The 16,327-nt window shown below is 37.2% G+C and overlaps 2 protein-coding genes across 2 annotated transcripts; one reads left to right on the top strand and one right to left on the bottom strand.

The window, feature by feature from the left end:
• Positions 1-3,602: 3,602 nt before the first annotated feature.
• On the bottom strand, positions 3,603-11,738 carry bin2 (bridging integrator 2). Its single transcript, XM_014468729.2, has 13 exons — positions 11,523-11,738; positions 8,496-8,603; positions 8,330-8,410; positions 7,579-7,633; positions 7,399-7,493; positions 6,343-6,438; positions 6,145-6,252; positions 5,977-6,062; positions 5,816-5,891; positions 5,655-5,737; positions 4,046-4,637; positions 3,874-3,957; positions 3,603-3,787 (listed from the first exon to the last, which is right to left on the bottom strand). Exons 2-12 carry the CDS (start codon positions 8,577-8,579, stop codon positions 3,904-3,906), a joined length of 1,410 nt encoding a protein of 469 aa, XP_014324215.1. The 5' UTR covers positions 8,580-8,603; positions 11,523-11,738; the 3' UTR covers positions 3,603-3,787; positions 3,874-3,903.
• Positions 9,682-15,824, top strand: LOC102221994. Its single transcript, XM_005798958.3, has 5 exons — positions 9,682-9,853; positions 11,754-11,859; positions 12,049-12,155; positions 13,696-13,868; positions 15,186-15,824. The coding sequence occupies exons 1-5, from the start codon at positions 9,697-9,699 to the stop codon at positions 15,462-15,464; spliced, it is 822 nt and encodes a 273-aa protein (XP_005799015.1). The 5' UTR covers positions 9,682-9,696; the 3' UTR covers positions 15,465-15,824.
• Positions 15,825-16,327: the final 503 nt, after the last annotated feature.

The following is a 16,327-nucleotide window of genomic DNA, read 5'->3' as shown; positions in this document are numbered from 1 at the left end:
TGTGTCACAGAAACCTCTCCAGTATTCTCTTTTTGTGCTCCTTATTGTTCTCCTGACTTTTGCTTGTGACTTTTTATGTTCAATTAAATGTTGAAAATTATGAGACCTTTTAACCAATTTAAATGCTTTATTTCTTTCTCTAACTGCTTTCCTACACTCTTCATTCCACCATGGAACTAACTTTCTCCTATTTTTCCCTGATGTTTTTGGAATAGCCTCCTCTGCAGCAACTAAAATACCCTGACTAATCACTCGGTTCATACTTTCAATACTCTGATCATTTTGAACATTTAAAATTTTCCTATCACATAGGTTATAAAATTCCTCCCAATTTGCTTTCTCAAATATCCACTTTCCTCCTATCATTTCAGGCCTATGCACCTGGCCCATCCTTATTTTGCTGATTATAATGTAGTGATCACTACCAAATGACTTATTTTTAACTGGCCAATCACATAGTGGAGCTAAACAGCTAGAAACAAATGTCAGATCTAGTACAGATTCCTTACCTGAATTTATATCAATTCTTGTCTTCTTTCCATTATTCAAGCAAACCAAATTATTACTATCTAGAAATTCTTCTAAAATGTTCCCATTATAATCTACTTTTCCACTACCCCATAATGAATGATGTGCATTAAAATCTCCACACCAAATAACATTTCCTTTCATATCCATCTCTTCAAGTTTACTTACCTCAAGCTTTTTACAAGGATTGTAAAAATTTAAAACCAACAGTACCTTCTCTTCCACCCATATTTCAGTTGCAACATACTCCAAGTCTCCTTTTCTTCCAATAACTTTATATGGAATACCTTCTTTAATCAGAGAAAGACACCCTCCCCCATTTCCTTCTTCTCTATCATATCTAACTGCAATATATCCATCTAATTTGAAATCCAAAAAAGGCCTCAGCCAAGTTTCCTGTATACAAATTACATCAGGTTTTTCTTTTAATTCGTAAATAAACTGTTTAAAATCTTGCCCATTTGACAGAAGACTCCTGGCATTCCATTGCAATATTGAGACTATCCTTCTTGACTTGCCTGATTACACAGTTCTCCCCTTATGTCCTCCCACCGAATATTCTTTAAGTCTAAACTATGGCACGCTGCCTTTACAATAATCTGAATCCTTCCCATTTTTGATTTCACATCCAACGTTGCATTTATAACTCCTGCAATAAAAGTCACCATTTTCTTTTTTTCCTCTTCAATTTTCTTTTCAACCATTTCCATAATTTTTTAAATTACTTGCTTTTCTCCTGTTAGAGATTTCCCAGTTTGTTTCTCTTTCTCAACTACTTTACACGCCTCTGCAAACGTTACTTTCTGCGTAATGTTTGTTTTCTGTATCATTGATTGTCGTTTTATTACCTCGCATCCCCAAAAAGCGACACTATGCTCTCCTCCACAACTACAGCACTTTGGTTTAACTCCAACTCCACATTTACCATATTCATGGTCTGCAGAACAACGAGCACATCTCCTTTTTCCTTTACACATTTTTGCAATATGGCCAAATTCCTGACAGTTGAAGCACCTCACTGGTTTGGACACATATTCCCTGACACTAAATCTTATCAAGCCAAAGAAAACCTCCCTTGGCATTTCTTTTGTTTCAAACTCCAGCAACACAGTTTCTGTTTCAATCTTCTCTGTACCCCTTGTCATTCTTCGTGCTCCTTTTACTTCCTTGTTTCTTTCTTTCAGATTCTCAATTAATTCCTTCATATCAACACTTAACGGCACTCCTGTTATGATTCCTTTGCTTTCATTATTTCTTTTTTCACCCACTTTAACAACTGCTCTAATTTTGACTTTACACACCCATCCAAGCTTTGTCGCCTTTTCAACCTGACCTTCAGAATTACAGCCAATCAAAAGATTTCCGTCTCTCAGTACTTTAGCATGTTTAATTTCCCCAACATGTGTCTTAAGTGCTTTTGTTAGTTTAAGTGGATCAATCTTCTTGACTCCTTCTCCTTCATCAAATCTTATTATAATGTTCAGATTTTGTCTTTTTGGTGCTTCTTTTCCTTCCTCAATTCCTTCATTCTCAGTGTCTTCAGTGCTTTCCTCATTTCCTTTTTTCCTCTTTCTTTCAGCAGCTCGCTGCTTCTTTCCACCCTTTCCCACCAATTCCCACTCTTTATCTTCATTCCGACCACTCCTTCCTTCCTCGTCACTACACTCCATACTATTACAGTCTCTTCTTTCCAAATCCAACGTCGTCATGTTCCGAATTAAGTCGCATTTAACACCGAAGTTCAGCGAATCAGTCCTCCTCCTCCACGAACCCACAGCTGTCCACCTAAAAACCGCTCACTAACCCTATGAAACAGATGCGCGACTCTGTTGGTTAAAATGCGACCCAACAAGTGAACCCGGAAGTGGCGCTGCTCGAGCCATGGTCAATTGTGGCCTCTGAATGAATGAATGAATGAATGAATGAATGAATGAATGAATGAATGAATGAATTATACCGTTGACATACCATTGAAACACCTAGTAATCTAATGACTTCTTCCTTGCTGCATGGCATTCTGGCCGGCTTAGATAGGACTCACTAATTTGGTGTTCTTGTATGAATCTGGGTCATTTTTTACTTACACACTGCATTTTTAATTTATATTCATCTTTAAATGCATGAGTTTTAGGGACAAACAATAATCTATCTGGGCATTTCCATGGTATATTTCTATGAATGAATGATCATCACTTCTTCAGTTCATGGTGAAATTGTACCTGATTTATTTTTGATGTCTCCATTACGCCATACAGGGAAGCAATGTGTTTCAGTTGTGTGTTTTGTTGTGTTTTTTACAACAAAACACACACCTGTGTGTGTTGTTGTGTTTATGTGTATTTAATACACATAATTAAAATGTGTATTTTAATTATACACATTAAAATACGTATAATTATTATGTACAATTATTATTTCAAATCTTAAAAGAAACCAGAATTTGCATTTTCAGACTCAAAATGCCTTGTTTAGCCTGACGTGCTTTTCAGTTTGAAGAATTTTCATCTTTCAAATTGATTCTGTCAAACTCCAGTTGTACATTGAATAGAGAATCTGTGACAACGTTAAGTTTGAGCAATTTCAGCTTTATTTCTTGTTCGTGCACAGCTGTAGAAAAAAATTAAAACCATGTATTGATTCTCGTCATTAACTACTCAATTATGTCCAGATTTGTGTTGCTCTATTACAGCAAAGCTGCAATAAAAACATAAAAATTAGTAGTTGCAATGTGGCCAAAATGTGAAAAAGTTCACATTTACACAATACTTTACATGAATTATACAAATTTAAAAAGCAATTTCAGCTCTTATTAAGCCAAACACAACACATACAGGTGCACTACAAACTCTAACTTATTAGATTTCTTTAGTAATAAATGTTAAAAATGTTTCTACATATGATTAAATGTGTAAGATGTTATTAATCCCTGACGTTCTTGACTCATCTCGCTTTGGTTTTGGCTTTACAGTTAGTAAAAACATAAAAATTATCAGTTTAGTTCAGTTTCCTCTAATAACAGAAGCTAAGCACAATGTGCCACCTTAAATAAACTGATTATTAATGAACACTTTCTGTTTGGTTTGTTTTTATTAAAACGAGAAGCTCTTTCTGGGGGCAAACCTGATTTGATTGAAAGATAAATGAGAAAACTAACAGCAAAGAAACATCAGTTATTAAACAACAGTTGGGCTCGTCTGCCCGGCTATCTTCATCCTTTTTATTTTTGCCTCTTGACCAGCCAGCTGTCGTTTTCAGTCTTCTGTTCAGGCGGGAGGGGAAAAAACGTCAAATACTAAAAGTAACCTGCAAGCAAGGTGCAATGTGAATTTATGGAAAAAAACAAACCTGTTTTTCTTTTTTTTAAGTATAAAACCTTTAAACCGTTGTGGTTTTTGAGTCGTGGGGCACTCGTTTTTCTCCAGCACCGTCCTAAAGAAAACAAGAGTTATAACATACGTTAAAACAAACCAGAAATAGAACCAGCATGGCTCAGCTGAGAGATAATTAGGAGACTAACCTTGTCAGGAATGCGCAGTTCACTGGTGTCAGAGTTCAACCCGCTGACGTCGCCATTCTTTAGACCGTTTGCTTTCTGGGAGTCAAGGGTTGCAGAGGCTTCTTCTTCTTCTTCTTCGATGTGCAGCGTTTCGCTTTGGGCTGCGGACAGCTGCAGCTCCAAGCTCTCAGACTCACAGGAGTTGTTCAGTTCAGAGCTGCTCTCACTTGGTGGAGCTTTTTCTCCATCTTTTTTATCTTCTACCTCTTTGGAGCTTTTCCCCTCTTCGCCCTGATCACTGGCTGCTCCGGACTTCTCTTTCCCAGATGTTCCCGCTCCAGCTTCCTCCTGCGCCACAGAGCTTTGGTTCTCGGAGTGGCAGGAAGTCGTGTCCAGCTCTTTGGATTCGGTTAGGTTTCTGTTCAGGGTGGACGACCGAGAGGAGAAGCCGAGTGTGCTGCTCTCTCTGGACAGAGTGCTGTGGCGGGGTTTATCCGGAGACCTGAGACTGGATCGCAGGCTCATTCTGGGATTATAGGTCAGGTGAAATTCAGAAAAACTGGCCTTCCAGGCCCTGGGGGACAGTAGAGTCCGTCTCTTCAGGGAGCCATACCTGAAATAATTTACAGGAATGTGACAACTTTTTATATCTGCAGTGCTTTGCAAAGGTTTCATAGCCAAACCTTTTCAAATTTTATTACGTTAAAGCCACAAACATCAATTGGTTTAATTGGGAATGTATGAGAACGACCAGGAAAATAAATTAAAGCATCATTTTCAACAATTCTGAAAAATAAAAATCTGAAAACTGTATGTGTGCTCATCCTCCTCTGAGTTATAGGTGACCTATTGTTCTTTCTTGAATATTTTAGGGTAGTTATGGGCTAGACAAAATGTGTTCATAATTTTTTGATTTTATTTATTTATTTATTTTTTGCTAATCATTATTATATAATGAGATTTTAGTCTGTTCTGATTGTTCAGATTTAGCTATTTTTATGGCATCTTGTCACTTTAAATCCAAATAAGCTGCTGGCCAAACTCAATGTTTACTCTCACCTGTGAAAATGGCTGAAAACAGATGCATAATTATACAACTGTAAATCTTTAAAGAGCAGAAGTGGAGCCTCCTGCACACCAGAAAGTGGTTTCTGGATGCTAAGTCAACAACAAAACACTTGTCTTTTCCAGCAGCCATTGCACTGCAAAAACACTAAATCTTACTAAGTATTTTTAGTCTAATTTCTACTGTAAATATCTTAGTACACTTGAAATAAGACAAAACTAACTCACAAGTATCTTTTCAGCAAGATGTAGAAGCTTGTTTTAAGTAAATAATTCCTTAGTAGTAATGAAAAAGTACTAGTTCTATTGGTAGATAAATGTACTCATAACAAGACAATTTGCCCATGTTAAGTGAAAATAATCTGCCAATGACAAAATGTGAGAAATTCATTCGTTAATTAACTTGCAAAGCAAAAATTGCATCTTAAAGAAAGTTTCAAGAAAAAAAAGCATATTTTTCTGATCCATTATGGCTCAATAAACCTCCAGCTGTACTGAATACAGGTGAAAACCTTCTGGGGTTTTTTTAATCAACTGTATGTAAAGCCTAGAGGGCGAAACATACCTCTGCAGCCCCCTCACAGCAAACGTTTTGTCAGGATGCTGAGCCTGCAGCTCTTTAATCACACTCTGCAGATCAAGATTGAGCTGAAAGAGGACACGGGTGGTCAAAACAAGAAAATCTCTCCACGTTATAATTGTGTCTCACTTCAAAGCGAGACATACCGTGCTCATTTCCTTATAGAAGATGTCTCGTAAATTAGACACAGCTGAGAAGACAGCCACGTAACATCCGATGCGGCTACAGGGAGAAAAACACACAATTAATCTAAAAAGACATAAAAGAGGAAAGAGAAAGTATAACATTGCAAAGAAAGCTATCAGACCTGTCATAGAGGACAGGCAGCTCCTCTTTCAGCTCATTGTTGATCCCATCATAGATGTTTTTGGCAGCTAGCATCTCTTCCTTTGCCTGCAGAGTGAAAGGATGGATATCTAAGCAGATAAAGGTGCAAGAAAAAACCTTCTAAGATTTTTAATACTCTTTCAAAGACCTTGCTTATCTTGATATCGTCCCTCTTCTTGGCGGTCTGCAGAGACTCCAGGGTGTGAAGGGACGAGTCGTAGTCCACCCGTTTTCTTCCCCTCTTGGCAATTTTCTCCTACAAGTTGAACGGTAGATTCATAGAAATGTGAATTTGTTCTCATGCTTCTGTTTTGTCCACATGTTCAGTTCTGTTTCCCTGCGTTACCCGAATATCTGGGAACTGTCCCACGTAGGACTCCATGGTGCGGACGGCCTGGTCCAACATCTTCACCTCGTGGTCGTTCCACAGGAGGTCCTCGCCCTTCATTAACAGGCCCAATTAATAATTAATGTTAACTAATTTACATTAATTATTCACTAAGGCTGCAGTATGTAACTTTCATAAAGAATACATATTTTTACATATTTGTTAAAACTGTCACCATATAGTTTGGTCTGAGACGGATAATCTGTAAAGAGATCAATCTCCTTCACTTCTTCCCTGAGCTATTATTGCCATCTGAAGAAATGCACCGCTTCCGACCAAAAACAACCAATCAGAGCCAGGAGGCGGGTCTTAACACTGTCAATCAATGGCATGTACTCACTGCTAAATGTTCTTTTGGCGGAGAAACAACTTACAGGAAAGCCGTTTATCTGCCGTCATAGGTGGCTATGTTAACTAGCACTAGCATTCTCAACATGCTATGCTAGCTGCAGCGTAACAGCAAGAGGGGAGAAAAAGATAGAAAAAGCAGCACCACACAAGATTGTGATTGACAGCGCTAAAAACCATCACAAAGGACTCATAATTGTGAATTGGAAGAAAAATGAAGCATAGTTGTTTTGGATTTTTTTTTTTTGCATTTATTTAAAAAAAATCTGAAAATTGTGGTGAGAATTTATATTCAGAAATACTCAATATTTTGTGACACCACTCCAGGGTCTGATTGGTTGTTTCTAGTTAGCACTGGGAGCACTGGGAGAAAGCAGAGGAGCTTGATTTGGTTGTAGATCATTTGTCTCGTACCATACTGCCATGACATAATGACAGTTTCAACAAATATGTAAAATATATTTTTTTATAAAAGTTAAATTTTGCAGCTTTAACATAGAGAGAAGTATGAGTTCTAACCTTGTAGCAACAACTGATCTTTCTACCTCACCTTATTTATTAGAATTAAATGCTCTGTTGTATGTATTATTAATATTTAAAACCGTGGATGGAGTCGCTTTTTCTATTCTATTGTATGCATGTTGCTGTTTTCTCTCTGACACTAACCTCCACAATGGCTCCCAGGTCTTCCTCTCCAGCCCAGTCGCTTTCATAAACATCAAACAGAGACTGAGAGAGGCGTCTTGACGCTTCACGCATGTCTGCAAAAAATATAATAACTAATTTGAGACCAGCAGATGGCACAAATCTACATCTCTGCTGCATGTGCAAGCCACCACTTCATACCTCTTATTGCATCGATGTAGTTCCGTAAGTCCTTGTATATCCGGTTCCCGTCTGTCTGTAAATAGAAAAGGAGTTTGCAATGATTTAATGTGTTGCCTTGCAAAAGTATTCAAACTCCTTGGATTTTTGCAGATTGTTTTCAGGGCACAAGGGAAAACTTTAATGCATTTTGACAGGATTTTACTGCAAAAACCATAAAAAAGAACCAAGAAAAAGGATGCATAGTTGTTTTGGATCTCTCTTTTAAACATTTATTTAAAGAAAAATCTGAAAATGGTGGTGGGAATTTATTTTCAGAAATACTCAATATTTTGTGAAATCACTCTTTGCCAGTTTTGAAGTCTTTCCATTTGTTCTCAATTGGATTTAGGTCTAGACTTTGACTGGGCCATTCTAGTTGCAGCTAGAATGGTCCAGTCCTACATCTAGGTGGAATAACCTACCTAGATGTAGGTTATCCAGTGACTTTTGACGGGAGTACGTTTTTCTTAGCTTTAATTTAGGGATATCATGGTATAGGGGGCTGAATTTTCAATATTTTATTTGTAAAAAATTTCAAAAATTGTGTTTCATTCCTTCAATTTAACAAGCATGAGCTACTCCCTGTTGTTTTACATAAAAACCAAAGAAAACATTAAAATTGGTTGTTATGAAGTAAACCTAATGTAGATTAAGGGACATGAATACTTTTGCAACAGGTTTAGAGCATATTTGTGATTATTCAAAATAATTGAGCTTAAGGTTTTGTTACCTGCTGGTCGTTGAACACTTGGAGGGAGCGTTCAAATTGATCATCTCTCGTCTCCATCGACTTTCCAAGCCTTTGCATCACCTGCAGTAAAGTAAAGAAACATCTAAATCTCTCCTTTCTTTCCTTGTTTTGGTATTTGAGAAACAATAAATCCTAAAGTTTGCACCTTTTCTTTGCCTCTGCTCAGCTGTCTTTGCATTTTTTTAGCAAAAACACCTGAGTTGCCTTTTGGACTTGTGCTCTCTGCCATGTTTAAGCTTGCCCGTGTTTATTCCTGAGAGAAAAACACACAAAAGATACTTTATGAGATACATATTTTAAGTATAATGAGACACAGATGAACATTTTTCTTTTTTTAAAATGTAAAACAAAAGGACGAAAAAAGTGTCTTTCAAGAAGCATAGATGTGTACTAATCTAAATGACTGACAAAACTGACACAAGAAAAACATAAGTTATAAAATAATGAAACTGAGACAAAAGACTTATCATTCATTTATTTTGGGTTGACTTATCTGACTTCTTTGTTTCAATAAAATATTGCATGTTTAGTGTATCTCAACAGGTAAGAAAGAAAAGATTTCACAAAAGTGATTTTGCATTTTTAATTCAAGATTTTATGACCTGACAGTGCTTTAAATGTGATCATTTTGGCCGTCGAGACAAAAGAGTTTGGAGAGCCCTGCCGCAAGACAAAGACTGAATCTGTTAAAAAAAAATAAAACTCACATCAGATCAGAATCTGTTTAAAAAAAAACCTCACATCAGATGGATCCGTGATGCTGTGGCTCAGTTTCTTTTCCTAAAAGTCTGGGGATTTGTTAGCGAATTAGACTTTTTACTATCCTACTGAAATAAAAGATTAAACTATTTTACGATTTCTCTAAGTAGTTATTTATTGCCACTGTAAATAAATGTTACAAATGACAGTTGTTGACAGTTAATAGTTATCGATAATAACTATTTAATCTGGTTACAAGACGTCAAAATGAAGGATAAGTACATTTCTGGCAAAAAGATTATTCTAAAAAAAAAGAAATTCTTGAAAAAACAAGGACATTTTTGAGTCTGTAAAGTTGGGAATTTACTCGGAAAAATCAGAAATTTTGAGATTAATCCCAGAAATCCCAGAAATCTCAGAGTTTTGTCGAATATGTTATACTGTTTAAATATATTAGCATCGACTGTACTGATAAGTCGTCGTATGTACTTAATCTACGAGTCATGAGTGTATTTAACTTCCACCAGCAGACGCTCTTTTAACTACACTACCCAGAATTCATTGCAGAACCAGCTTCCTGTGGAATCGCGGTGGTGAACTTTACCCAAACTGTTTAGTATTTGTCTGGTTTTTGGAGGCGTGGCTTTATGACAGGCGCTCAGATCGCCGCGCTGCTCGCCGCGCTGCAGGACATGATCATGGGAAGCACTCTGGCCAAATGCGCCCTCACCGACCTGGGGATCCAGTGGGCCGGCTGGGCTCTGGCTGCAGCTTTCAGAACCGAGAAGTTTTACGATTTGGCAGGTAAAGCAGAGTGAAGCTCTTTGAGTCAAGAAGCGCCTGTTTTCATTTTAGCAAGTTACGACTACATGAATCCAGACTGGAAAACGACTCGAAGAGCTCAGTTTTACGATGATTTATTTTTTAATAAATTATTTTTTATGCGCAGTCATTTTGATGTTAATATGTAATGATTACAAAAGCTGTGTTCTGGTGTTATCTAAAGTGGATTTGTTGTGAAACGAGTCTAGAGGTAAAACTCCTCCTTCAGCTTTAGCGCAGCCAATCAGCGCCTCCAACAGCAGGGGCGCACAAAGCAATCTTGGGACCAGGGCCGTTGCTAGGCACGAGGAAACCCACATATTAATATTTTAATTTAATTTGTTTATTTGGTACATTTACATTTTAAAGTGAACATGTCACATGATGTCATAAATAGAAGTTTTGAATGAAAAGGAGTAGTTTGAAGGAAAAAATCTCAAAAGTCAATTTGCAATTTATCAATTAGGCAGCTAAACATTAATATATATATATATATATATATATATATATATATATATATATATATATATATATATGTTTAAACACAAAATGCACGATGTGTTTATATAAAATTAATAATAAAATAATATTATTGATATGATACAGCACTCTATTGAATCAATATACTTAATAATTCCTTAATAGAATATTCTATTTTATTATTTTCTTAAAAGATACAGCCCTAATTTTTCATTTACTAAGCAGATTTAAGCTTAAAGTTGTTGTTCTTTGTAGCTACTAACATATTAATGTTTGGGAGAGGGAACAGCAGATTAGGGTGATGGCAAAGAGGCCTTCAGAGGTCATCACCAAAATATAAATCATCAAAATACCAGCAGAAAAATGGTAAAACCTGGTCAACAGCTATAAGAAGGCTTAGTTTTTTTCCAACGCTAATAACGAATTGTCCATTTGATCAAGAATAATGGTATAAATGATATTTGACATGCCAAAATCAGAAAGAAAATAGGTCACAAGGTTATTGATTGAGAATAATTTTGTAGATTTTTGGCAGAGTTAGGTTGGACACGTATGTGCAACATTTCTTAAATGTCCTGAACCCTTATGGTGCCATTTTCAAATTTAACTGGCCTCACTAGGGCCCCAAGAAAATTGGGTTTGACGTATCTCTATATACGGGATCTGTTGCCTGATATAAAAAAAAGAGAAGAGGAAGCTTTGTAGGTGCCAGTGGAGAAAGTTGAGCATTTAATTTTTCCATTTTTTTCCAATTCTTATCCCTCAGAAAAAAATAATTCTGTGTTTCGCTACGGCAACCAATAGCCTTTTTGCAGCAATTTAGACCCAGTTAAAAATGCTACAGCAATATTAACTGGAGTGTGATTTTTAAGTTGCTGTAATTTATTAGATTTTTTCCCACTTTCTTTAACCGATTCTTTTATTCAATTACAAATTTGAACAAATCCAACATTACGCACCTTGCAAATCCTTCGTTCATTGAACAAAATTACTAGATGTTTGAGAATGAAAGCAATGACTTGATTTGAAGATAAAATGGACTTCTGTCCAAACTCACGAGGAAATAGTTCAGGAAAAGTCCAATCAGGAAGTTACAGATTTTCAAAGTAATTTAGACGATTTTAAAATTGTCAACTTAGATTTTTCAACATTTCCAAAAGCTGCAGCTTACCTGTTGATAGCTGTAAAAAGTATATATATATTCCCACTGACGAATCACCTTGACGATTCTTCTCACTCGTCCTTTTCTTGTTCTCCGCTCCACTTTGAACTTTGGAACCAATTGCCTACAGCGCCCTGGGTAAAAGATTTATTAGACACGCCTTGCCCTGCAACAAGTGGAGCTACACATCATAATTTCTGTAATTCAGCACTGTGTGTCTGTCTGTCTGTCCTGTTGAAGGCTCTGGCACATTTATACTACTGGCACACCTGAGTCGGATCTGGGGAGGAGCGAGTCACACGCGGCAGAAGGTGCAGACCGGGCTGGTGACAGCATGGGGGTTCAGGTAAGAAAGTCAGCACCAATCCAAAACGCCGCAAACCAAAGCAGTTCAGTGTTAACATGAAGCATGGACGGGTTCTTGGAGAGGTCAGATGAGGAACTAATGAACGTCTGACTTTAAAGTTAGGGCACTGGAGTTAATGAATGATGCCTTAGTTAATGGAAACGGATGTTAACCGTGTTCTCACTGCAGGCTGGGCACATTCCTTTTCCTGCGAATCTTGAAGGACGGTCATGACCGCAGGTTCAACAATGTCAGAGACAGCCCTGGGACTTTCTTTGTTTACTGGACTGTTCAAGGTACCTGGAGAGGAAGCTACAGTCGTTATACCGCCACTTTCTGTCACATTAAAACCAAAAACCGTTCTGTATTTTACAAAGATGTTTTGCCATGCTCAAGATAAAGTAGTGCATATTTGTGACATGGAACATATAGATATCAGGGTTTACAGTAGAAAACTCGCCTGGTGTCCGGGGCGCCGAGGCGGTCCACCATGTTTTTGTATTAAAAGATGCTAAATCGACAGGAAATGTGTTATGGGAAGACATCGCCACAACTATGGAGTCTTAAAAACAACAAATCAAAAAAAATAATAATTAAAATGAATATCAATCATTTGCACTTCTGTTTAATCCAAATTAAGTCAGCAGCTCCAGAAGGCCCCCCAGGGTTTCAGGGGCCCCATAACTGCTAATATTTGAACACAAACCACAGATACGTAAATATAGCATTGGTTTATTGAGATTATCAATGCAGCTAAATTTGATTTGTTTCAGCAAACATAAATTAAAATATTTAAAATTGTTTAACATTTAAATGTAAGATTTTAAGGAGCTGGCATGTTTACTTTGTAAAAGTTCAAAGAACAATCTTCATAGTTAGATTGTTTGACAAAACCATTGTCGCTATGGTTATGTTGCCATAGCAACAATCTGATGCTGCGTTTATCTTTGAGTTTGAGCTCTCTTTGTTCACAAATATATCTCAGTAAACAACAATTATCACTGATTGCTTTTTAGGTTGGCTAATTAAATTACGCCTTTCTCACAGAATTTACTAAATCTTTGATGAAATGCTGTTTGTGTTGCTGATGTTCTTAGCAGCAAAAAGGGGCCCCAAGTCAAATTCTGCTCAAGGCTTCAAACAACCTTAGACCAGCCCTGCATGATGAGCTAAATCCGTTGCACTGTGCATCTCTGCTGGAGACAGAGGGACAAACAGGAGATTTAATTTATGTGGCTTTAGTAGCTCTTTTATTTTGTGTGTGTTGAGTTTCTAATAAGGGCCACAGAAACTGTTTTGGTTGCCTCAGCTTTATGGGACAAGTTCTTCTGGCTTATAACACACTGGGGAAAACCCTGGATATGTTTTTTTTTTTCTGACTTGTTGGTACGGGGTGGAGGGGAGGCCACGAAAATCTGCTCAAGGTCCTAAAAATGCTTTTGCCGGCCCTGGATATTAAAACCATAGATCTATGCAGCAAAATGTGGTTCTGAATGCAAGTAGAGACCACCGTTTTCAGATTATTAGGAAAAACTCATAAAACCATTTTTTCTCCCACTTCACAACTTCCTACATTGATCTACGTCAGAAAGTCCCAGTGAAATTTATTGAAGTTTGTGGTTTTACTGTGACAAAATATGAAAAGTGCTCTTTACCTCCTCCCTTTCTGAATCAGATCAGCCTCCCCGTATTAATCAATGTCTACTTTCTTGCTCCCTATATGCATTTATTCAAGACAGGGGGCGGTATTTACTCTGCTTTAGATGCATTTTTTTGTCATGGAAGGATTAAAGCGAGGCTGAATGAAACCGATTCATCTGTTTCCGTTCCTCCAAGCTGTGTGGGTATTTATGACCCTCCTTCCCACCCTCATGCTGAACACCGAGAAGCGAAATGTGCCTCTGGGGTCCAGGGACTACATCGGTTGGACCGTTTGGGGTATTGGCTTCGCTGCCGAAGCTATTGCGGATCAGCAAAAGTGGCTTTTCAAGCGCGACCCAGATAATGCTGTAAGTAAGCAGGTTTGTTATTCTGAAGGCCCTAGATCACTGCTGTCCTGAGGTTTTGTTACATGAGCCAAAATTATTGAGTCAAAATACTTGCGAGCCAAGAAAATAAAGAAAAAAATAACTAAAATCAAGTAAATAACAGTGTCCATCTTTTGTGTTTGTTTTTTTTTGTAGGATAGGGATGTTATTTATTGTAAATAAAAAACTTAAAAAGGATTTTTTTATGTTTACAGTTTTTCAAAGTCTTTTAGGCTCAATTGAACCAATTTATTTTTAATTATAAAAACTCAATTTGGGTCACTTTATTCCAAAACACTTGCTAATATTTAGCCAAGTTTAATAAATTAAATAAAATTTGATTTGGGTGCAGAAAAGTCAGATTTTCAGTAAAATTCTTGATAGTTCTTATTACAAAAGCTTGATAATAAAAAGACAAATCCTTTGTGTTGTATTTAAACACAAGACTAACACAACACAAGTGGTCGGGTCTTTGGACATATGCAAAAATTCACATTTTGCAGTTTTTTTGTACTTCCATTTGGGTTTCGACTGCTTGTAAAAACACCCAACTATTTTAGGCAATAATATTAATAATTTTTATTATTAAATAATATTTTTATTATCTAATAATAATTGTTTTGGTGTCTAGATAATGAGCCAGTTCAAAAACCTCTCGAATGTAAAGTCACAATGTAAAGTGCTTCAGTTGCCCGTTACCCAGCAACCCAAGCAGAGTTCCAGTGCGTTACCTAGCAACCCAGACAGAACTCCAGCATGTTCAGTCAGCTGTTTTTACTGCTGTATGCTCTGTACAATGGCTGCTAGAAAAGACAAATGTTTTATTGTAGTCATACTAATGCTTTTCAAAGATGTACGGTTGTATAATTGCAGCCATTTTCACGCACGAGTGTAAACGTCGAGTTCGGGGTCGTGGCTAGCAGTAGGTTATTTGGATTTAAAGTGACAGCAGCTCATTCTGAAAGGAGCTCAAACTAGGCAGAACAGACCAGATTAAAAGACTATCCAAGAATGATTTTGTGCCAAAAAGGTAATGAACATGTTTTGTGTAATCAATATAGACATGTTTAACATTTTCAATTGTAAGAAAATTCTGTTGGTAATAATTTTACCCTGATAACAAATAAAAAGTCTTCATCTCCATCAACCTGTGATTAACGGGGTAAATTTATGCCATACCTGAATTGCAGAAAATTAGTGAAAGTTGCCCCTGGGCCGCACTCTGGACACCCTTACCCTAAATGCCTTGTTAGATCTAAGAAAACAAATAAAAACAGAGTCTCTGCTCTGTATCCACAGGGGAAATTCATCCAGAGTGGACTGTGGGGCTACAGCAGACACCCCAACTACTTTGGGGAGATCCTGCAGTGGTCGGGTCTTTGGCTCTCGGCCTCATCCGTCATGCAGGGGCCTCAGTACCTGAGTGTGGTGTCTCCGCTGTTCGTGTGGTTTTTACTGCGTTACGTCAGTGGCATCCCCATCCTGGAGAAACAGGCGATGAAGAAATGGGGATCCCAGGCAGCCTTCCAGGACTACGTTAAAAACACTCCTCTTCTCTGGCCTTGGCCGAAGTTTTGATACCGTTACATTCGCTGTACCCATCAACAGTGCAAATTTTACTCTAATAAATCAGTGTCTTAAAGATATTCCGTCATCTATGCAGCCTTAAGTCATGAATTTTGTTGTAGATAGGCCTGAAAAGTGGTTTCCAGGCATCAAGAGGGGTATTATTGATGTGACACTGAAGAGGCATCATTAACAGCAGTTATCATTCCTGTCTGTATCTTCAGAAACCCCACTGGGGACAAAACAGAAGCCAGTTTGGGGAAATATTTAATGAGCTAATTACTCTGACGAGGGGAAACAATCAGAAAAACCACAAACCAGTTAACAGCTGAACAATCTGGCTTCAGAAAGCAATAAAAATCCAAAACCAAACAGCTTTGAATAAGTTTCTTTTTTTATGTTCGGATGAAACCGAACAAGAAATTAATAAGTCATCTTGTGGTTTGCATTTGTTTAGCAAATACTTGCACTGATCTGCTTGTGTATGAATTTAAAGAGAGAGACTTCTAGAACTGAACAGATATAAACGTTAAATAAAATAAATGGGTGGAAACAAGAGTTAGTGTTTTCCCAACATGATTTTCATCTAGCATGAAAAAATACAAAGGTGAGCCAGAAATTAACCAAATAATGTTTTGTAAAACTCTGACCCCAAGTATGAAGAAACACAATTTAATAAAAAAAAAAAAAAACTTGATACATGAACAGTTCATCACTACAACCTTGTTTTCCAAAAGACCTTTAAGGAATCTTTCACATCAGATCAGCATGTGACCTCAGACACTTTAAAAACCTAAACTGATTAATCATTTTCTCATAAAAACCTTCCAAAAATATAGATACTAAAATTACATATTCAAGCTGTGGATATAGTG

This window comes from Xiphophorus maculatus, chromosome 1, assembly GCF_002775205.1.
Source record: "Xiphophorus maculatus strain JP 163 A chromosome 1, X_maculatus-5.0-male, whole genome shotgun sequence".
NCBI lineage: Eukaryota > Metazoa > Chordata > Actinopteri > Cyprinodontiformes > Poeciliidae > Xiphophorus > Xiphophorus maculatus.
This window is presented reverse-complemented; position numbering and strand designations above follow the sequence as displayed.

Coding starts and splice junctions, on each gene's coding strand:
- bin2 (XM_014468729.2), bottom strand. CDS start 8,579: ATGGCAGAGAGCACAAGTCCAAAAGGCAACTCAGGTGTTTTTGCTAAA. Junction 6,439..7,398: donor ACCTGGGAGCCATTGTGGAG/GTTAGTGTCAGA, acceptor CTGTTAATGAAG/GGCGAGGACCTCCTGTGGAA. Junction 6,063..6,144: donor ACGATATCAAGATAAGCAAG/GTCTTTGAAAGA, acceptor TTCACTCTGCAG/GCAAAGGAAGAGATGCTAGC.
- LOC102221994 (XM_005798958.3), top strand. CDS start 9,697: ATGACAGGCGCTCAGATCGCCGCGCTGCTCGCCGCGCTGCAGGACATG. Junction 9,854..11,753: donor GAAGTTTTACGATTTGGCAG/GTAAAGCAGAGT, acceptor GTCCTGTTGAAG/GCTCTGGCACATTTATACTA. Junction 11,860..12,048: donor GTGACAGCATGGGGGTTCAG/GTAAGAAAGTCA, acceptor TTCTCACTGCAG/GCTGGGCACATTCCTTTTCC.